The sequence below is a fragment of the Petaurus breviceps genome, unplaced genomic scaffold (assembly GCF_028583685.1).
Source record: "Petaurus breviceps papuanus isolate PSGF00001 unplaced genomic scaffold, PetGlider_PUasm1.0 183, whole genome shotgun sequence".
NCBI lineage: Eukaryota > Metazoa > Chordata > Mammalia > Diprotodontia > Petauridae > Petaurus > Petaurus breviceps.
In genome coordinates, this window is record NW_027185791.1 from 14,322,479 (window position 1) to 14,345,736 (window position 23,258).

The window sequence follows — 23,258 nt, forward strand, 5'->3', positions numbered from 1 at the left end:
TGTAGTGAAGGTGATCTCCTGCGCTACACACTACATTACGGTACCCTCTGTATACACGGTCCCCCCCCCGTGAAATGCACACCGCGCTCCGAGCTGCATCCAATCAGAGTTGCAGCAGTGAGTGAGTCATCCTGTTCTTCCCCAGTGATTTGCTTATTGAATAAAGGTAAATTTTTTTGTTCACAGTTACCTGTTTATTAAAATTGTTGTCAATGTTCATTAAAATAAGCCCTCCCCTGAAAATAAGCCCTCTGGTGTTTTTCTGTCCAAAAAATTAATAAGACAGTGTCTTATTATTGGGGAAACACGGTATATCCCTGCATTGTTGAGAAGAGTCCAGTCTATCAAAGTTGGTCATCACACATACGTTATGTCTGTAATTGTGTACAAATTCCTCCTGGTTCTACTCTTCTCACTCTGCATCAGTTCTTTTAAGCCTCTCCAGGTAAATATGAAGACCGCCTGTTCCCCGTTTCTTATAGCGCAATAATATTCCATAACATGCATATACCACAACTTGTTCAGCCATTCCCCAATTGATGGACACCCCCTTAATTTCCAATTCTTTGCCACAACAAAAAGAGCTGCTATAAACATTTTTGTACATATGGGTCTTTCTCCCATTTCTATGATCTCTTTGGGATTTAACCCTAGGAGTGGTATTGCTGGATCAAAGGGTATGAAAGTATTTATAGCCCTTTGGGCATAGTTCCAGATTGCTCTCCAGAAAGGCTGGATCAGTTCACAACTCCACCAACAATTCATTAGTGTTCCAGTTTGCCCACATCCTCTCCAGCATTTGTCATTTTCCTGTTTTGTCATCTTAGCCAATCTGACTGGTGAGATGTGGTACCTCAGAGTTGTTTTGATTTGCATTTCTCTAATCAATAGTGAATTAGAGCATTTCTTCATGTGCTTATAGATAGCTTTAATTTCTTTCTCTGAAAACTGCCTGTTCATATCCTTTGACCATTTATCAATTGGGGAATGACTTGTATTCTTATAAATTTGACTCTCTGTATATTTTAGAGATGAGTCCTTTGTCAGAGACATAGGTTGTAAAGATTCTTTCCCAATTTCCCACCTCCCTCTTAATCTTGGTTACATTGGCTTTATTTGTACAGAAACTTTTCAATTTCATGTAGTCAAAATTATCCATTTTACATTTTATAATGTTCTCTAATTCCTGTTTCGTCATAAAGTCATTCCCTCTCCACAAGTCTGATAGGTAAACTATTCCTTGTTTTAGCAGACTGCTTACAGTATCAACCTTTATACCCAGATCATGAACCCATTTAGACTTGATTTTGGTATATGGTGTTAGATAATGGTCTATGTCCAGTTTCTGCCATACTATATTCCAGTTTTCCCAGCAGTTTTTGTCAAATAGTGAGTTCTTATCCCCAAAACCAGGGTCTGGGGGTTTATCAAACAATACATTACTGTAGTCGTTGACTTCTGAATCTCGTGTGCCTAATCTATTCCATTGATCCACTCCTCTATTCCTAAGCCAGTACCAAGTAGTTTTGATGACTGCTGCTTTATAGTACAGATTGAAATCTGGTAAAGCTAGTCCACCTTCCCTAGCATTTTTTTTCATTAATTCCCTTGATATTCTGGACCGTTTATTCTTCCAGATGAATTTTGTTACTATTTTTTCTAACTCTATAAAGTAGTTTTTTGGTAAATTAATTGGTATGGCACTAAATATATAATTTAATTTAGGTAAAATTGTCATTTTTATTATATTAGCTCGACCCAGCCACGAGCAATTGATATTTTTCCAATTAGTTAGATCTGACTTTATTTGTGTGAAAAGTGTTTTGTAGTTATGATCATACAGGTCCTGGGTTTGTTTTGGCAGGTAGATTCCCAAATATTTTATAATGTCTACAGTGACTTTAAATGGGATTTCTCTTTCTACTTCTTGCTGCTGAGTTTCATTGGAAATATATAGGAATGCCGAGGATTTATGTGGGTTTATTTTATATCCTGCAACTTTGCCAAATTTATTTATTGTCTCAAGTAGTTTTTTACTTGATTCTCTAGGATTCTCTAAGTATATCATCATATTGGAAGTGTTTTTTTTTACTAAGTTTGAGTTGAGATACAAAATTATCTTTCATTTCTTTGGAAAGAGAAATCTACAAACTGGAAATATTTCAGAACTCTTTCAAAAGTTACTTCTACTTAGATGACATTAAAGTTGAACCATAAAATGGACAATCTTTTTCTTTGACACAAATTGTACTGAAGATAATGACCTAGCCAAAACGACCCCAATGATTTTAGGACCAAAAACTTATGACAACTTATTCTTTTCTTTTTTTTTCTTTTTTTTAGCAATCGGGGTTAAGTAACTTGCTCAAGGTTACACGGCCAGTTATTTCTGGGTGTGGTGCTGAGTATCTGAGCCTGGATTTGATCCCCAGGTCATCCCAATACTGGAGCCCAGTCTTACTCGCTGAGCCACCTGGCCGCCCCGACAACTTATTCTATTTAACTCAAAATGCCTTCAGGATGCTAGTGTTCATTGAGAGAAGTCTATGTTCATGCCTTATAAAGTGAGCTATGGAAGCTTTAATTCCATTTATTACAATATATCTTTGTGAACTAAAATTTTCAATATCTGTAACCATCAAGAAAAAAAATTAAGTTATTCCATGTCCAACATGACATGTGTGTTGCCTTGTCAAAGATTACTCTACAACTTAATGTTCTTATTCAAGCTAAGCAACAGCTTTCACAATATCTTTTAAAAAATTAAATTAACTTTGTCTATATTTTTAAAATATTTAGTCATACTACTACAACACAAATATAGTAAGATGCAATTAATATTTTGATAACTATTTTATTATAATCTGTTTCCTTTATAAATCCCATGTATTTTATTGTATGCATTTAAAAACATTCCTCTGAGAAAAGATCCATAGACTTTACCAGACTGCCAAAGAGGCCATGATACAAAGTTGAGAATCCAATCTAGAATCAAATACAAACTCCTCTGTTTGAAGGCTCATCTCCTTAAAACCAGTATTTTTCTCATTAGCTATGAGTCATGATGCAAAATATAGTCGAAAGAAACCAAGTTGAGATCCACTCGAAGATCAACAGTAAGGAATACAGTAGATGTAAGGAGGTTACAACATATATGAATAAGAAATTAATTACAAAGAAGTGGAGTAAAAGATATCATCAAAGAAATGCACCACTGAAAAAGATGATGTGCTGTAAACATTGAGAGAACAAAAGTTAACTGTTAGAGAACCCAGGTACTTCCTCAAGTATCTTTGAGATGTCAGGAAATCTCAAGGATATTCCCCCAGCACACTGGTGGCCCCTCTGTGTCAAAACCATGAGGAAGATTCCCACAAGATAATAATTAATAAGATCACCATTTAAATATACTGGAACAAATCCCCATTTTGCTCATTGCTTTAACTTCCAATAAGAAAACAAAGTATGGTCAATTAGAAAAGTGCCTTTTTGGGGTGGCTAGGTGGCTCAGTGAATAGAGCACCTGCCCTGGAGTCAGGAGGACCTGAGTTCAAATTCGGTCTCAGACACTTAACACTTACTAGTCATGTGACCTTGGGCAAGTCACTTAATCCCAATTGCCCTTCAGAAAAAAAAAAAGCAGAAAAGTACCTTTTTTCTTTTGGCCTGGAAATGTTCAATAGCCTAAAAGACCCTAAATCTCTAATTACCTTTAGTTACCAAATTGTCATTCAAAGAGTCAAAGTGGATCATTCAAGGAGTTACTCACCCAATGTTTACGATCTACATCCTCATCTGCATCCCACTTTCGGGTTAAGAATGGGTGCTTTTTGCTGATTATTTCCCCTTCAAAGAAGGTAGTAAGAGTTGGGTATTCCTATAGAAAAAGAAAATATTTTTTAAACTCTTAGCAACAGCTTCATCTTTTTCATTCTAATACTTGGATAAAAGTTAACAGTGCTATGCAGTGATCCAAACTAGAGTTAAAACCTACAGAATGGGCACATCTGCCAACACAGAGGCTGGAGACACTTGGCTTTACTTATGTTGTCCACAAACAAGAGGATATTTCCTGTGTTTGCAGTATTTTGAAAGTCTGATGCCAGAAGAACAGAATCACTAATAACTCAAAAGATTTCTGTCACAGGAGTTTTTAGAATACCTTGGTAAGCAGATGACAGCTTAGCACATCTTGTTTTTTCACAGAGTAGTTCCAAACCAAACCAACCAAGTAAGTAGTTCCAAATTAAAAGTTTTAAGAACTAAAGCAAATGACAAGGACAGCTTTGATTTTATATACTTAAACAAAAAAGCAAGTAATAAATATTCATGCTTTCATATATAAGCCTCATTATCTGCTCTATTTTGAAAAATATGCTCATTTTATTTGGTATCAGTTGAGATCAGAGTAATTCTGAACTCAACAGATATAAAATGAAATGAGCATATTCATATACAAAAAAGAGCAAATTATATGAGTGTGGGTGTATATATGTAAGTGTGTGTCTCTACACCCATACAGTCAGACCTGTAATTCCACTGGCATAGGGAATTCCCAGTAAGGAAACACCCCTTTCCAAATAGTAAAGTGCCTGCTCTGCCACTTACAGTCTCAGAGAGCCGCCTGGGGCCAGGGTCATAGAGAGAACCCAAGTGTTCCTAACTCCACTTCCCTGTCCTACTCTACACACACACACACACACACACACACACACACACACACACACACACACACACATATGCACGCACGCACGCACACACACACACACACGCACTCCACCCCATACTAAGGCCACTTTTTTTCTTTAAATTCTCTATAATCCCTTTCTTATGTTGTTTACAACAGTATTCATACAATGAGATATATATGTGTGCATATATATATATTGAAGTGCTATTGTTTTAACAGTTTTTTCCCATGTCACAGCATCATCTCTGTAAAAGAGTATCCCATTTTAACAAATAAAACCAGTTTTCAAATATAGCCTATTGTTTTTACCACATTCCTCCCGTCAAATGCTTCATACAATTCAGCTTCTACAAAAGCACCTCTCTCTTCTCCCTCAGTTTTCAGTGCCCTATACATATTTATTCAATAGTTTCTTTCCCTCAACAACATAAAAGTTCTAGCAGACCAGGAACAACTTTTATTTGTCTCTGTATCCCCAAGGCCTAGCATACTGTAGGTGTTTAATGTTTGTTGAATAAAATATTCTCAACCAGACTGGAACAAACCAGGAATATACAATCCTGAAAGCTTCATAAAATCAAGAATGTCTCCACTATGTCTACAAGTTATTGGAAAAGATCTGATGTATGGAAAAATTGCTGTTTATTTTCTAGACAGAAATTTCAAGATATAATGAACCTACTGATTCAACAGATCCCACTTTCTGCAAAGCCAGTGGATATCCTATTTATTTATATATAAAGATGCACCAATTAAGTGAGTATTCTAACTTATATTAGAATTGTTTGTGGGGCTAGAGGATATTTTATTATCCATTTTTACCTCTTCTTCAGCAATGAACACGGCATGGTAGACAGTTTCTCTGTTTAACAGTGAATAAACTAGATAAAAAGGGAAAATTTCCCAAGTAGAAACTTGTAGTCTTAAACTTTTTTCACAAGACCACAGATGGCATTTGACAGGATACAAAAAAGTCCACCAATAAATAGCACAGGGAAGGACTATTAATGTAAAATTTTAAAAACTACCACCCTTGGCTTCTAAAAGAGAATCAACCTGAAAGAGAAAGCAAGTAAGATCAACAAATGTAAATTAACATTAGGGAGGCAGCCAAAGGTAGTAGAAAGAACAATATATTTGTAGTGCAAAGACCTAGATTAAATCCCAGCTGGACTACTGACTTCACTACTCCTCTGTAGCCCTGCTAAAGTCTTCTCCACCTCTCTGGGCCTTACTTCTAAAATAAAAGGACTGCACTAGATGAACTCTATAAAGAGCTTTCCAACGCTAAAACCCTAGAATCATGTACTCCTGGTGGGCAAAAAGGCCAGTTTCCTCTAATGATTTCTTGGCATGACAAAATGCTTATTAAATTGACTTCCTCTTCCCCTCCCCCAAATAAAGGCAGTTAACTGGATTTCTATTGAAATAATGTTCATAGTTCATATTTTAGAACTAGAAAGAGCTTAGAGATCATCACAGCAGTAAATCCAATCCCCTTATTTTATAGATGGGGAAACAAAGGCCCAGAAAGGGCAAAGTAACTTGCTTGAGATCACACATACTTGGAGGCAAAACAGAGATTTAAAACAAGTCTTCTGACACCAAAGCTAAACGTCTTCTCTAAAAGTGACAGTAGTCTCTTCTTTCCTCCAAACAAGAAAAAGTATGAATGAATTAAGAACTTTAGTTAAAACTGATTTGTCATTAGGTCTCTCTAAAAATGTTCTAGTGACTTGTCTAGTTAAATTCTGTTGCCCATCAAGTTGGACTAAGGTATAAAGTTCATTTTCAAAAGGTACAAAAACATTTTAAAGTCCTTATTTTGCGTGTGTGTCTCTCTCCAATTTGTTACATCTGTAGCTACTTAGCTATTTTATTTATCAACTTATATGACAAGATACTGGCAATGTCATTACGAGGATGAATTCTTTTTAATCGAACTGGCTAAGCATGAATCTTGTAGGATTTTTTCTTCACATAACACTAAAAGGGGACAGCTAGAGCTCTTTTTGTGGTGGCAAAGAATTGGAAATTAAGGGGGCGCCCATCAATTGGGGAATGGCTGAACAAGTTGTGGTATATGCATGTTATGGAATACTATTGTGCTATAAGAAACGAGGAGCAAATGGACTTCATATTTACCTGGAGAGGCTTATAGGAACTGATGCTAAGTAAGAAGAGTAGAACCAGGAGAAATTTGTACACAATTACAGACACAACATATGTGTGATGACCAACTTTGATAGACTAGACTCTTCTCAGCAATGCAGTGATATAAGTCAATCCCAAAAGACTCATGATGGAGAGAAATATGTGCATCCAGAGAAAGAACTACAAAAAACTGAGTTTGCATCCAGATTGAAGCAAACTACCTGATCTTTTTCCTTTTCTTGTTTGGTTTTAGTTCCTCTTTACCATTTTTCATTCCATCTGATACAATCCATCTTTATAACCTGACTGATGTCTAATGTTAAAGTACTTACAGATCCTATACTTGACTGTATGCCACCCTGGGTGGGGGGGGAGAAGAGGGAGGGGGACAGAATGTGAAACTCAAGGAATTGTGGGATTGAATCTTGTAAACTAAAAGCAAACAAACAAATTAATAATAATGATAAAAGGGAGGACAGCTAGGTGGTGCAGTGAATAGAGCACTGACCCTGTAGTCAGGAGGACCTGAGTTCAAATACTAAAATCACCACCAAGAACATGGATAATTTGTCTTAGCCTTTTCAACAAATGTAACTTTTTCTTAGCAAAGTCAACGCTAAAAAACTTTTTGAGGTTTAAATAAACATGAATGTGAATTATGTTTTTCTTTCTTAATTCTTTCACTCAACTATTTGCTCACTGCCTACTAAGTACACTGCTGAGTGCTATGGGAGAAAAAACTACACTGTAATTGTCCTCCAGAGACTCATGATCTCAAAGGGGAGATAAAGCAGAAAATTAAGAGTTAGGCAGATGAGTGTAAATGAGCTCCCCCTCACTAAAGATCTCAAGTCTGAGGCCAGATGGTCATTTGTTGGGGGTACTGTAGAAGGAATTCCCACTCAGGTTTAGACGAAATTAAGTAAGATTTTACAAGTTGGAACATTCACCTCTACATTTTCCCACTCTTTATCTCCTTCCTTAAAGTACACCTGGAGAAAATGAAATATATCTATCAACTTCTCCACTCACCTGGTAATAACTGTCTCTTACTTGGAAAAAGTAGGCAAAGTTTGGTAGGAATTTGGGAGGCAAAAGTCAATCATTTAGTAGTATGGGTACTGCACTATACCTTGCAAGTTACAGCATGCAAGTTTTGTTTGTACCTAAAAGGAAGCTCTCCCAATACAGAGGTAATTCAATACAGAAACAATATAGGCACTAACTGAACTACGTAGGAAACCTGGGTTCTAGCCCTAGTTCTGAACTGATACAATGGGGATCTTAGGTAAAATCATCTCTAAGCACCCCTCTGGTTTTAACCTTATATGGTTCTCATATCTATCTCAAAAGAGAACATATACAGAAAAGAGTCATAGGATTTTGGGGATTAGGCCTGGATGTATGGTGGAATTCTGCTTCAATCAAACGATATGGGGGAAAAAAGTAGTAGCTTTTGGACACCACTTGAAGAACAGAGAAGAGGAACCATCATTTTGTGACCATGGGTTAACTAATCACCTAACAAGACTATCATGATGCTCATGGACTGTCCATACCTTAAGCTAGTGTCTTCAGGTAATATAACCAAATATCGATCAAAATAGTGTTTTCCAGAGACATAAAGAACTACTAAGGGAAACAGGAGTCCAAAAATCCTTTTAATGCCTGGTTTTGTAGTTTCAAATTTACTATTTTATATCTTAGATTCTGTAAGTCTATCTCTGTATTTAAAATGTTTAAGTTATTCCAGTCTCAGTTTTTGAGGCAGAATGGCATAGTGGATAGAGAAATGGCTCTGAAGCCAGGAAGACCTGAGTTCCAAATCTTGCCTATCGTACACAATCTGGGTGTGATCCTGGGCAAGTAACTTAACCTTCTCAGTGCTCTAGGCAAACGTCACACTGGTAGTTCTCAAACTACTTGGTCTTAGTACCTCTTTACTCTCTTTAAAATGACTGAGGGTAACCCCCCAAGAGCTTATGCTTATGTGGGTTATATCTACTGATATTTATTATATCGGAAATTTTAATGTCTTAATATTATTATGAGAATAGTTTTGACCTGGCAGACTCCATGAAAGAGTCTCTGGGAACTTCTGGTCTACCAAGACTACACTCTGAAATATTGCCTTAGATTTAAGGTGCCAGAGAGAGTTTCCTCACTTGGGAGTTCCCTAGTTTCAATTTTATTAACAATTGTCCAACTGTCCACAATATAGTCCATATTATGTTTTACATGCTAACTCTTGTCTCTTAAGGACTTCAGAAGATAACATTCCTATGTCAAGTTGCTAAGTGGCATTCTCCAAGGGTTATTTTTATCTCTTAACTGCAACATCTGATGGGCTTTTCTCAGGTCTTTCTCTTTGACTGGCCTACAGCTTTTGACAGTATAAGCTATTCTGTCTTCCTGGAAATGCTCTCCTCCTTATCAATTAAACATTTTAAGCATCTACTGTGTGCCAGGCACCAAGGATAAAACAAGGAAAAGGAATCAAACAATCTCTCCTTGCAAGGAGCTAACATTCTCATGAGGGAGACCTTTTCCTGTCTGACCACTCCTTTCTCAAGTCTCTTCTGCCTCCAACGTTCTGCTTCCTCTTCACTCCTCAGAAATTGTCTTCCTTCAAAGCTATGTTAGGAGTAATAGTAATTACTCATTTGGCTGGAATCCAAGGCAACAAGATCAAAATTTCCTCCCACATAGGGAGTTTTTCACTAAAGAGGCAATGAAACCAACCTCAGGGCCTAATCATCTCAGGAGCCCTTCTCAGGTTTGATGCATGTCAACAAACCCATTCATATGTACCATCATGGCAAAGGCAGCAGCAAGGGGAGGTACACCTCACTGAATCGACCCTGTGTGAATCGACTCTGATGAATATCCTTTTTATGTTATTGTTGAATATAAGCTTTTTTTTGTTAAATATATGTATATACTCTGTCTTGTTTCATCCTAAAACTGAGCCTGACCCACCAGGCCAGCCTGAGAATGGCCTGGCCCAAAGCATTTGGTATAGTCTGGAATGACATCTTGGCTAATCTAATGGCTGAAATGAGTTAACAGTAATGTAGAGGAGGGGTAAGGGAGAAGATGGGAACTATGGATGCCTGGGTGGCATCATCCAGGAATCTGGTAACTTGTATGGCCACACTTCTCAATGAATATGCTAAGTCCTTTCAATGGGACAGGGAGAGTTTCCCCATTGATCTGGTGTAAGGGGAATGTAAATTTGTTGTTGCCATCTTTCTAAGATTGTATTGTGTAAGATCTTCCCTGCCCCTAGGCCCTTTGATAGGCTTAGATGTACCGGGAGCCTGTGGTGGGAGGCCTGTGAGATACTCTGTGATTGGACAGTGGGTCAAGAGGGTTGTTATATTCTCTGACCCTGGAGAAGGCTATATAAATCCTGATGCCAGACTTTGTTTTGGGGCTCACCTTGAGAAGAGTTGTGTGATTTGACCAGACAAGACTCTGGGCAGCCATTGAGAGCCCCCAGCTTTGAAAAACCCAGATGTTGATGTTTCCCTCTCTGGTAACTGACTAGGTGTGGATGTAATGGTTGGACAGTTGGAGGCCTGTCTGCTTGAAATGTTTCTCTGTCTTGTAACTTCTGCTTGTAACCTGTCTGTATACTCTGAAGTTCGGGGTGCTGACCTTTTCCCCTGAACTAGGTAAATGATATGTTTGACTGATTAAAACAAGGTTGTTAATCCATTCTGAGTTGCTTTCCTTTAGAAAAGCAGATCTAAGAACCTGTGTTGGCATCCACCTTGGGGATGCTGGGGTGCTTGCTGCTACATCTGGTAAGCCAATATTCCACCAGGAAGAAAAGGAGCTGCCAGGGATAACATTTCATATCTGTTGGTGATCGCTCTAGAAAAACTAGACAGCTAGCATAAAGAAAATGATGACAACTGAAAACTTGCTCCAATGAGAGCCTCCAGTTTACCATGGAATGAAGGACGCCTTCATTCACCAGAGGGTCAGGGGTTGGTTTTTTTTTTTTTTTTTAACACTGAGGAACTTAGGGGGTTGCAGGATAAATTTAGAATACAACCAAAGTCACAGAGTCACCCAAATAACGACTGGTAAAGTAGTAGAGCTTGGGGACATCAAAGAAGACCTACTTTTGCAAAATCAGTTAAATCATTTGATGGAGATCCATCATTCTCTGTATCTTTGAAAGTGGCTAAGCCAGGGAGTTGTGTTTTCGTGGTGTCCCCTTTGTAGCCAGTACCCTGACAGGGTTCTGCAAGGGAGGGGGCAAAATTCCCAAGAGTCATGAGGCTGTCGGCCTGGCTCTATGATTGTGCACCCTCCCTACCACCACACACAATTTATGACCAGTCAATGGCTGGAGCAATTGCAGCCTATAGTGGGGGGCAGAACCCCACTACTTTGAGTTGATTTATGTTCTCTTTAAATATACTTATATATGTACATGTCTTCCTACATTAAAATGTAATCCCAGTAGAAATTTTTCCACACTGCATTTATATCTCCAATTCTTGACATAGTGTCTGGCAGAGAGTTGGCATTTAACACACGTTCAATAAGCGAGGTTTTGTTCATTTCCTTCCCCACTACACCATCATATTGGCATGAACATAACAATTGTTGGCACTACAGCAGATCAGGATAGCTATTGCTGAGCAAATTTAGAGAAGAGGAATGGTTCTATACGGGGCCACACAAGTCCTTATATAAGACTCCAGGGTTGTGGGATTTCTAGAACAAGTTACCCTGGCGTGACCAAGGCTAGGGCCATTCTAACATTAGGCCCACAGAAGACCAGACGCCATATGTTCAAGTCATAGTGGCCTGGAAAGGTAGAGAGGGGGGCACCCATACCAAATGTATTTATTAGCTTTCTAGACACCAGCAGGCAGGTTACTATTATACCAAAGAATGCCCAATAGGTCCCCTAAGGGGGTAGGGGTAGGAGGAAGACACATTATTGAGGCAGAGAGACATACTTGTTAGGGGAGGTGGGTGGTGAGGGAGATTCCATCTGAGTCATAATTCTGATGACTCATTAGGGAGAGGGCACTGTGGGAATCGATGGCTATGAGACCTTGGAAGTTGGTACCTTCATAGACACTTAGAGCAAACTCTATAAAAAATAGTTATCATGGGAAAAGCCAAACAGAAACATTGGGGTCATCCAAGCCATCCCATATCACCAAACGATACCAGGTCAAAGGAACTATGAAAGTTATTTCTTCCCTAAGAAGAGAGATGAGGCTGGTGTCTTTCACAATATCAATTTCATTTACAGCTTCCTTGCCACCAGCATGGAAGGCAGGTAGAACCTGAAGGCTTACAGTGAACCACAAGGATCACCATGCAAACTGCTACAGCCATTTATGACCCTGTCACTATGATGGACAAGCCAGGGGTGATGATGTCCTATCTTAAAGAAAGCAGCACAAAACAGGCAGACGTACAGCGCCAGAGTAGTAAGAGATATAGGGATCCCAGGAAGCATGGGCAGCAAAACAGGGAGGCCCATGACAGACCTCTGCATACTACAATCTGGACCTGAAAGGACCACTCCACATGAGTACCAGTGTAGTAACCAGGGGTCAAACCCATAACTGCCATCTACCCAAAGATGAGGGAATGGAAGAATGCTGGCCTAATGACGGAGAAGACAAGAGTCTACTGAAGTTGAAACAACAGCTGTGTCATCATATCTCCTGACTACCAGGTCTGGATGTCTCACCTCCCAGGAAATGAGCCTGTACCGTAGGAGGAGAAGGGTTCTCTGGGCCAACCAAAGGGCAGCTCTCATTGTCCCATTTCACCTTCTCTAATTCTCCGATTAGACATCCTTCAGGGGTGTCATGCTTTCTTACAAAGGGGTAGAGGCGCACACAGTAGGAGAGGGGAAAAGAAAACTATCTTTGCATAACTATGATAAGTGTGAATTCACTATGATAACTGTGAATTATTGTCAATGGGCACTATCTCAGGAGAGGCCACCAAAGGGGCAAACAGCCTAGAGAGGCAGGGTAGCCTGAGTGGGGAGTGGAATGGGGCAAGTTTTATAGACTCAACAGGTCAGAGGACAGGTAGCACACAGAAAGTTTGTGACTTTCCTCTTAGCAGTCTTACTATACATGCTCTCAGACGGCCAGGATCAGTGACTATGAGGCAGGTGTCATTACCTGTGCTGGGACTTCCATGTTTCTGACATTGCTCCTGCTCTTATCAACACTGCTTTACAAGAGGAGATCCACTGTAAACTGTTCTGAAATGACCCTCCCCATCTCCCTCCACCTGGGACTGCACAGTTAAGATCTGGTTCATGGTCCTTCTAAGAGGGTGAAATGAAACCTGGGTTTTCTGGTCTCAGCTCCTTTGGGGAACTTGCCTGATGTCTCCTCCTCCAAGTGCTACCGTGTTTCCCCGATAATAAGACCTATCCCGAAAATAAGCCCTCCCCTTACTGTACAAGATTCCTCTAAAATAAGCCCTCCCCCGAAAATAAGCCCTATTGAGATTGCTACTGTAGTGAAGGTGATCCCCTGCGCTACACGCTACATTGCGGTGCCCTCTGTATGCACCGTCCCTCCCCCCCCCACCGTGAAACGCACGCCGCGCTCCGAGCTGCATCCAATCAGAGTTGCAGCAGTGAGCACGTCATCCTGTTCTTCCCCAGTGATTTGCTTATTGAATAAAGGTAAATTTTTTTGTTCACAGTTACCTGTTTATTAAAATTGCTGTCAATGTTCATTAAAATAAGCCCTCTGGTGTTTTTCTGTCCAAAAAAATAATAAGACAGTGTCTTATTATCGGGGAAACACGATACCTTTGTCTGACAGGCTCCCTGAGAGAGCAAGGTTGAGGCTGTCTAGTGATCGGTGATTAATGGCTCTAAGGGCATTTAAGAAATGGAAGGTCCCTTAAAAGGTGCTTAGGATCTTACCCCCAAGATGTGAGAGATAACAGAAGCAATCTCTACTATTAATCTATTTGGGACCCATGGTAGTAAAACTGGAAGATTCCTGCCACAAAGCCTAGTTTTCCCCTAAAAAAGCAATGAAGCAAACCCTCAAGTGTAACTGCTTCAGGAAACTCATGCTCAAACTGTGAACAGTTTCCTGTGCTCAAAGGATAAAAGACCAACACCCAATTAGGAGGTACACCTCAGACTTTACAGAATTCCACTGCACAACAAATACAGAGCAAAGGAGAGCCGTAACCAAGTGAACCGACACTGCAACTCTGTTAAATGTCCTTCCCATGACATTGTTGAGTAAACTCCCTTCTATTAGATGTTATGAAGCTTACAACAAGTGTCTCATTTCATTCTGTTTCCGAGTCTGAACTGCCAGGTTGGCATGAGCAGACCTAGTCTAGAACAAAGGCTCAGTCCAAGCACTACATCCTCTAGGAAACTTCTGCTGGGCCCCCCCCCCCCCCCCCAGCTGCTAGTGGTCACTTACTCCTCAACAAATTTGTGAACATGTTTTATTCCCCTAGTAGAATATACATTTCCTGAGGGATTATGGGATCACAGATATAAAGCTGGAAGGAATCTCAGAGATCAACTTTTTAAATCCCCTGATATTACAGATGAGGTAACTGAGGCCCAGGGAGGTTAAATGAATTCTCTAAGGTCACACATCCAAGACAGGATTTGAACTCAGGTCCTCTGATTCCATCACAGTCTCTTGCACACTGCGGACGTTTAATAAATGTTTCTTGAACTAAATGAACTAAGAAAAAGGGTCACTTAATTGTCAAGTCATATGACAAACAAAATTGGTTAAGCAACTAACAAAAGTCTTCAATTGCCTTTTTGTGCTTATTCACAGGCTGGAAAAGAAGGATGAGTTTTCTTGTTTTCAAATTCCCGAGTTCAATTTAGAATGAATTAATCCAAAAGAAGACAAATTTTTCTCTGTACTTCTAGAAATAGCGACTTCTGTTAAAAAGTAGATCATCACTTTTCATCAACCTCTGATGAATACAAGTATGAAAGGAACTTGCATCAGTCGGCTATCATGACTTTAAAAATGGTCTGACCTTTTTCTCAATTTGTTATAATTGGAAAAGATAGGACTGTGGGACATCTATTACATCCAACTTTTCTACTTCCAAAGTTAAAGACAGGGAGGCTAGATGGCGCAGTGAATAGAGCACCGGCCTTGGAATCAGGAGGACCTGTGTTCAAATCCAGCCTCAGACACTTAACACAAAACTAGCCATGTGATCTTGGGCAAGTCACTTTACCCCAGTTGCCCTCCCCCAAAAAAAGCAAAAAAAAAAAAGTTAAAGACAGACCCTGATACAAAATAAAATATTGAAAACACTGCCAAGAAACTGAAAGAGAGCTTCCTATGGCCTATTCACAAAGTTTTCTTTTAAAATTTAATAATATAATCCCAATCTGAGTTCTAAAATTTTGACATTTTTTTTTCTCTTTTAAAATCATTTTTTACCAACAAACAGAAAACTTTTAGATCCATTCTGATAGGAGTAAACTATACCAATACACTGCTAAAGAAGCTATTGAAGCAGCAGCAGCTATTATACTGTCAGGAAAGTTTAAACAAGAAATTTCCCTGGCAGATACTTTCACCAGTGACCCAACACAGGGGTTCTTAACCTAGAGTACTTGGACAGATTTCAGGAAACATCTGAATTTAGTTGGGGAAAAAACCAACTACATTTAAATTTCCACTAACCTCTAACTGTAATTTAGCATTTTCTTCAATATTTAAAGATATTCTGAAAAGGGATCCAGATGTTTTATGAGACTGTCAAAAGGCCACAAAAAAAGGTTAAGAACCCCTGCCTAAGAGAGTGTTCCTCACACATGAAATAATACTCACATCCTACCTTACAAACACTTAAAAATTTCTGGCAATTCCATCTCAGCAAACCTTTCTTTCTCTTTCTCTCTCATATTCAATTTCCCACTGCCACTCACCAAATGAGTTCAAAACCCTCATTACCTTCCATCCCAGATAACTGTAAATACCTTCTAACTTGTCTTCCTAATTACATTTCCCTCCCCTCTCTTCACTCTAATTCATACTTCATTCCAAAATTTTGTAATTTATGATTTTGGTCACTACCTGTGGTTTATCTGCATGAGAACTCCCTGTGTGGAAACTCTCTCTACTGAAACAGGTCAGCTACTTTTCTTCGACTTATTGTCTTACAGAGTTTCTTAGGATACAGAGGTTAAGTGACCTCCCCATGGTCAAAGAGCTAGTAGGTGTCACAGACAGGATTTGAGACTGACCTATTTCTTCCTGGCTCCAAGGTTCTACTGTCTACTATGCCATGCTGCCTCTCCCTCTATTGTATCTCTCCCAAAGTAATATTCCTTATGCATTGTTCTGGCCACATCACCCTTCTGCTTGAAGATCATTATGGATTTCTAATGCCCAGTGGGTAAAGCTGAAGCTCTTTTTTCTTCCATGGAAGGGCCTTTATGACCTGCCACCATACCACTTTACATCCTTATCTATTATGACCGCCTCCCCTCCCCACCCTGTACCGTTTCAGCCAAACTGAACAACTGATTCCCAAATATACCCAGCATTTTCTTGACATCCTCATGCTTGAAATGTCCCTCCACTGCTGAATTCTTACTTGTCCTTTAAAGCTCAAGTCACATGCCCCCTCTCCCAAAGGTACTGATTTTTCCTCTTCAGATATCCCTCAATACTATTTTTGTACCCTCTAATTCAGGTATGTGAATTACAATTATCCATGGTTTTATCTTGACCTTCTGTCAGACTATAAGTTCCATGAGGGCAAGGACATATCTAAATTTTGCATATCTATCTCAGTGCCTATACAGGAGGTACCTTAATAAGTGTTTGTTGAATTTAAAAGTATACATGTCATGGAATGGAATTTGTTTTTCAAGTGAAGCAAGTAGAGTTAGGAAAACAACATATACAATACTACAACAATGTAAATGGAAAGAACAACCAAAGAGGAAAATTATCAAGGACCTACTTGGCCCCAGAGAATTAATATGAGAAAATACTTTCTCCTACTCCTTCCCAGGGGCAGGAGTCTACAGCTATGGAACACTGCATATAAAACATCAGATTTTTTTTCAATGTGTTAATTAATTTTACTGATTTTGTTTCTCTTTTTCTATTTTTAAAAATTCTCCGATACCCTGGAATGGCTTTCTGGGAAGAAGAAAGGAGAGGAAAAAAAGAGAAAACAAAAAATATTAATAGAAATCTATTTTAAATATTCTAAGGCAAGCAATGTTATTAACAAACTTTAATTTAAGATGACCTAAAGGAGGCCAAGATTCCAAGGTACACCGAGCTCCTGAATTACCACCATGACACCCCCTTACCTTTAGTTGCTTTGCGTGTCCCCATCTCCCCCAACCACATGATCAGAGAGACAGATCCAATGCTTTATTTAGCACAGTGGTACTAAAGAGTATACCACAGACATCTGGAAGTTATGTTGTTGCAAAGAAAATTTATAAATAATTTTAACATAAATTTTAAGTATAGTATTCACAAAACAGAGCCTGCCTATTACATGTACACATCAACCTCAAAACATGTGAGACCACAAACAAAACAACTCAACAAAAACAGATACTCTTATTTAAAAGAAACTACATACTGCCCAAGTTTCCCCAACCTTCCCATCATGTTACAAACTTAAATCTTTAATATGCTGTTATTTCTCATGGCAAAGAAACTGTGCCACGAATAAAGGGAAATTGCTGCTTTTAGCATTTAAGAGAAGCTAAAAGACAATGGCAAACAAGGGTGTACGGAAGAACACACAATTCCAGTTCATATCCTCTAGTCAAGTCAAAACTTGTGGTCACCCCTAGCAACCAGAAATTTCAGAAAATCATTTAACCAGCAACTTCAAAACCCAAAATTCTTAATTAATCTTAAAATAACAAATTTTAGCTAAAAGTAGTCTTAATCTGGAATCCAGAAGCTGAAATTTCCTGCCCTTAATTATGTAAAATTCTTTAATGCTGACTGTTTTCCAGTTAACTTTAATAGAATACTTACCTCGGTAAGGCCTTTAATCTTCAAGTATCCACAAAGGTAAGAGTTCTCCATATCCACATGCTAGAAAGAAATCATACAATCCTGTTAGATATGAAGCCAATGATAATTCTCAAATAGTTAGGGACATACTTTAAAGCTATGGGGTATTCTGGAACCTATTAAATTGTATCAAGCAAGACTACACCATATAACCATGGACAAGATCAGCATTAATCAAAAGCTTATCCAGGGGTACAAAGTTTTAAAAACATTAATTCGGCACTCAGTACATAGCTCCTGGCACATGGACACACAATAAATGCTCACTGATGAATTGTGATGTTTCCCTATGCACTTTCCTTCTAATCAGGCAAACTTCTTTATGGCACTCTATAAACTTCCTTTAACGAAAGGTCAAGCCTAAAATGATTTTCTTGAACAAGAAAGACACACTCAAACATCATCTGAGTATTCTCAACAAAAACCTCCCATTACCTCCTTATGTACATACATCAACTCTCACAAGGTCAAACCTCTTTTTCCATCTGTATGCCTGGTGCCAAACTTTACTGTCAATTTATTCTTTATTCTGTCTCACATATACTTTTCACCAACTCTAGGAGCACTGTTTCATCTCAATCATTAAATCCTTGTATGTCTCACCATCATTGCCTCTGGCTCCATAATGATAATGCCACATAGAAAACAAATACAAAGCACATTAACACTTTGTTAATGAGCTATTCCCTATGAGTATGCTTTCTAGATACTTGAAAATGACCCTTTAAGGATCAAAACTTTGTTTAACCATCTTGGGATGGTAATCTTTCTTAAAAGTATTAATACATTCCCTTCCTTCTTGGATAAATGACAGTGAGCATAATTTAACATTTTCTTGACTCAAGGTCATCATTACAAATGTCAGTTATGTACTGAAATACAGTGATAACTTGTAAAGGTTACTGAAGTTAAGTAGGGCAATTTGCCCTTAAAGAGAAATGTTCCTAGGCTGTTATGCCTTATTTAATCTATGCTCATTGGACTTAAGTTTGGGAGTTTCATGTCTCCTCCCTTTCATAGAGGTATCTTAAGCAGACAGCTGCTATCAGCCCTTCCTTACTGCTTATAATCTACTCTTTTTGGAGAAATCAGATATCCAATTCTGTTAGCAATGTTAGGGTCTGTACAGCTTTTAACTGACTGTCTCATTGGTTTTTCCTATGTGAATCCATCTGTAGCTGTTCTACGAGGGTTAGATTGCTTTCAGAAATCTGACCTCAAATATAAAAACATGTAAATAGATTCAACAATGTGCTGTGGACTTATTGCAACTTATGACTTCATAAAGTCATGGAATTTTGAGCTGGATGGACTTGACTTTACTTTTTTCAACAATTTACAGAGAAGTGATAAAGAGCTTATGACTCTCCTGACTTTTTAAAAGGATGAACATGACAGGGACAGGTCCAGGACGTCCATCTACTGGCATATAATGGGTTGACCCAAAACACTACTTATGACACCTTTAGCTTGGCCTAGAGCTTGACACTGTATCCTGCCTGCTGCTTTCCCAAAGAACACAGTAACTCTGGTGATATATACTCTTTTTTGACCAATGCCTGTGTGCTGTTAAGGCGGTAGACTTTAGTGAGCACTTCTCAATAATCATCAGGCATTAGCTTTCTCCAGCCAGTTATATATACACAGGAACTGAAGAAAAGCCTCTTAAAAGATGATCTAAAACAACATCCTATTTGTAACTCAGTTTTAGCTTTCTCTTTTCAAAATACCTTTGCACCCTTCTTTCAATTTCTCTGTACTAAATTATTGCTCTCATGAGTAAATAATCTATTTCTATGTTCCTAGTCCCTCTATGATTTTATACTAGACATCATCACTTATCATTTAACACAAAATTAGCAAAACACGATGTAGCAAAACAGGGCTACTAGTAGATGAAATATTATTTTTATGTCTTAAAAGCAAAGTTCTAGAAGCACCAAAAAAATAAAATTATAGGAAATACTTTGAAGGAAAATAATTTTTATTATAACTTGTTACTTATATTATAACAGTCTGTCATAACTTTTATTATAACAACTTGAAGGATTAGTTAGAAACACTTACTGGAGCATTTCTACCAGAAAGGTAAGATGTTTGTATTTCTGAGTTTAAAATCATCACATCCACTTTCAAAATGGACATGAGATTTTTTTAAGAACCACAAAACTCCCCTAACACCAAGATTCAAATGTTAAGAGGTACTTGGAACATCTCTGTAGCAACTGGGAAGATAGGGAGATTAAAGAGATCTTGTGAATGAAATACAAATTATATACTCGGGAACAGAAAACCTGGGGTTCAAATCCTGCCTCAGCTCCTTATCATCTATGTGACGCTCAGACAAGTCAAAATCTCCCTGGGCCTCACTGTCCTCATGTCTAAAAGGAAAAGCTGGTTGGTCTCTGAGGTCTTTCAGTTCTAGATCTATGATCCTATGTATCAAAACCAGTCTTCTCCTATGAAGCTAAAGCACTTGCGCATGGTTTTATGTGACTTACTAATGTACTGCATGTGAAAACTGTACTTTAAACACTTTCATGTGTTGCTAACCTTAGGAACCTGGCATTACTTCACGAAACTGACCGGTTCTAAAAGGCTACAATAAAGACTTTTAACATAACAATATCTATTTGTATATTACTTCACAGCTATAAAATGCTCTCGCATATTTCTTGGCGTTATACGCATGATTCACTGGATCATCACAACTGTGATACTTAGCATATATATCAGTATTCTCATGTTATGGATGGAGAAAGAGGTTAAGCGCCTCTCTCAAGGTCACAGCAGGTCAGTGGGAGAGCTGAGTTAGGTCTCCTAACTCTAAGACCAACAATACTTTTCCACTACACAGCACTGCCTAAATCATAAATGACATACAAAGTTTTAGTCTACAACCTTGTGTCTATACGCAGCACTCACTGAAACCGCCATATATGAGGGTTTAACAAGCGAAGGAAAGATACCTGGGCGCTACGGGTATTGGTGAGCTGGGCTGTAATGGCTGGTTTTATCTTTTGTTTTTGCATCTGTGACCTGGCTAATATATTTTAAGAACAAACACAAAAGAACCAGAAAGTTCAACATTCAAACAGACCATTATGAAGCTTGGAATTAACAAGGAGAAGATTAACCTCGGGTATATCATGATGAGAAGAACTTGAACTAGGGTCTGGATGAGCAAGATAAAACAACACGTTTAGCAAAAAGGAGCCACGCAGCACATCTGCAAACAAAGCCACTCTTTTTCTATTCCTTTCACAGGGTCCAATGTCCTTTGCCCTTGGCTTCTTGGATAGCAAGAAGTACGGTGGAAGCAATAAAAAAAAAAGGTCCTAATAAAATGCATGATATTACAGAACTCTTCTCAAGACAGAATCTCAAAAGTGAATGTGGCCGAAGGAAACAGGCCTTAGGGACGGAAGCCCCAAGGTCCTGGCTGATGCAGCAACAAGAATGCTAGCTTCTGTGATGAGGAGCCACCTTGCCAATCCAGCTGCTGAACAGCCACAGTCTTAACCTGACATGACTACAACCCACGTTAAGAAAGGTCCTTTTGAGCCGAGACGTCCGACAGCCAACATCCACAGGCTTCTGGTTTTAGCTGTCTTAAACCATTCCTCATCTTGATCTAAAATATCAAATTTAGCAGACTCATTCTTATCCTTTTCAATGAGATATATAGCCTCACCTGCCCAAAACTTGGGTTGTCCTCAAACGTGAAAAAGTGAATTATTGAACTGATTAAGGTCCAGAGATATAACAATCAAACCAATCTGACTTCTATACTTTGCTAACATAACAATTATTTCCATGAAGAGAGTTCCCAAATTGGAAACTGAGGCCACAAGGAACACAATAACATTTTCATCTTTACAATTAATGGTCAACCTCTACAGCTCTCACTATGAAAATTTTCGTGATGGGTTGTAAAAGACATTTGCAACTTACCCTCTATAAAGGGCACAAAATTTGGGAAAGAGAAAGTCTATTATATACTGTTTCCAAAATTCAGGAAGAGCACTGATTACCACCATGTTTTCTCCTAATATAACCAATATGATACAGTATAACAGTTAAGTTTTCAGACCTGAGAGAAAAGCATCTACCTTCCCAAGGGGAGGAAATGAAGAGAGGCCTCTGGCATACAGAGTGCAGTAGCTGAGAAGAAAATGGCTAAGGCAAAGTGCACTGTGCACCTTTCCATCCCAGAAAAGGAGAATAGTTATTTCCACCAGACAAGGAAAATGGGTTTGCTCAGTGCCCAAGAGCAGGGCTTCCCAATCTGGGATTATGAACTTGTTTTAAAAAATATTTTCACAACATATTTCAACATAACTGGTTTTCTTCATAATCCCACATATTTATTTTATATTTCATGTATTTAAAAACACCATTCCAAGAAAAGGTTCACAGGTTTCACCGGACTGAGGAAAGGGGTACATGCCACAAAAAAGGTTAACCCCTGCCCTAGAGTAAGCAAAAAGAGAAAGCCTCCCCACTTGTCTTTTGAGTAAAGGTTTATTTGATATGAAGCAAGATGCAAGATTCTCAGATCAAAGAGAAATAAGGCAAGAGCAAAGGAGCATTCTAAATTGTCCATCCCCTTTCCCACAACCAGCACAAAATTTCACATTATCACCCTGGGCAAATCTCTCCTAAGTGACACATGTGTTACAAAAAATGTCCAAAGACAGCTCAGGAGAGGAGGTGATGTAAGAAGGAAGGAGGATCTCTTTCTAGAGGTTCACAGAGAGGATGAGTGCTGTTTGAAGGGAGAAGCTTATTTGGGGAACTAACCAGACCTCTTCTTCAGGAAAAGCGGGAGTGGTTGTCTGATGAGGAAACAGGTGAGGCAGAAGAATGTGGGGCAAAGTTGTGAAGTTTCACTGGTTCTGTCTACCAGGGAGCAGGTCCCCAGATGCCCACTCCAACAGGGAGTAAGAACAGTGTGCAGGATCAAAGTCTTTCTAATGAATGAGTGTGAGGCAGAATAAGATGCCATTCTGGGGGGGGGGGGGGGGGGGGAGAGAAAGGTGATGGGGTGGAGCAATACTGGGAGCGTCCTTCCATGGGAAAGGGCAGGATCTGGGGGGGCATCAAGCCTGGTCAGTGGTGACTCAGAAGGGAAGGCCCTCCCCCTCCCTTTCTTCCTCCCTTCCTTCCTCTCTCCCTCCCTCCCTTCCCTCCCTCCTTCCTTCCTCTCCCTCCCTCCCTTCCTCTCTCCCTCCCTCCCTTCTTCCCTTCCCTCCCTCCTTCCTTCCTCTCTCTCCCTTCCTTCCTCCCTCCCTCCCTCCACCTCTTCCCCAGCCCACTCTCAAGCTCAGACTGGACCC

General features: G+C 39.1%; 2 protein-coding genes across 3 annotated transcripts in view; one reads left to right on the top strand and one right to left on the bottom strand.

The window, feature by feature from the left end:
* The window catches only part of GID4 (GID complex subunit 4 homolog), a 42,390-nt gene extending 24,422 nt beyond the window's left edge, over nt 1-17,968 (bottom strand). Inside the window, exons 1-2 of the mRNA XM_069087871.1 lie at nt 17,881-17,968; nt 3,770-3,877 (exon numbers count right to left, since the gene is read on the bottom strand). Coding sequence (XP_068943972.1) covers nt 3,770-3,877; nt 17,881-17,931 — 159 coding nt within the window. The 5' untranslated portion in view covers nt 17,932-17,968. The remainder of the gene's footprint in view (nt 1-3,769; nt 3,878-17,880) is intronic.
* Nucleotides 17,969-22,770: 4,802 nt separating this feature from the next.
* The window catches only part of ATPAF2 (ATP synthase mitochondrial F1 complex assembly factor 2), a 22,766-nt gene continuing 22,278 nt past the window's right edge, over nt 22,771-23,258 (top strand). Inside the window, exon 1 of one of the 2 annotated variants that reach the window (XM_069087878.1) lies at nt 22,771-22,862. In XM_069087878.1, coding sequence (XP_068943979.1) covers nt 22,844-22,862 — 19 coding nt within the window. In that variant the 5' untranslated portion in view covers nt 22,771-22,843. The remainder of the gene's footprint in view (nt 22,863-23,258) is intronic. The other variant, XM_069087879.1, reaches the window with a different exon arrangement.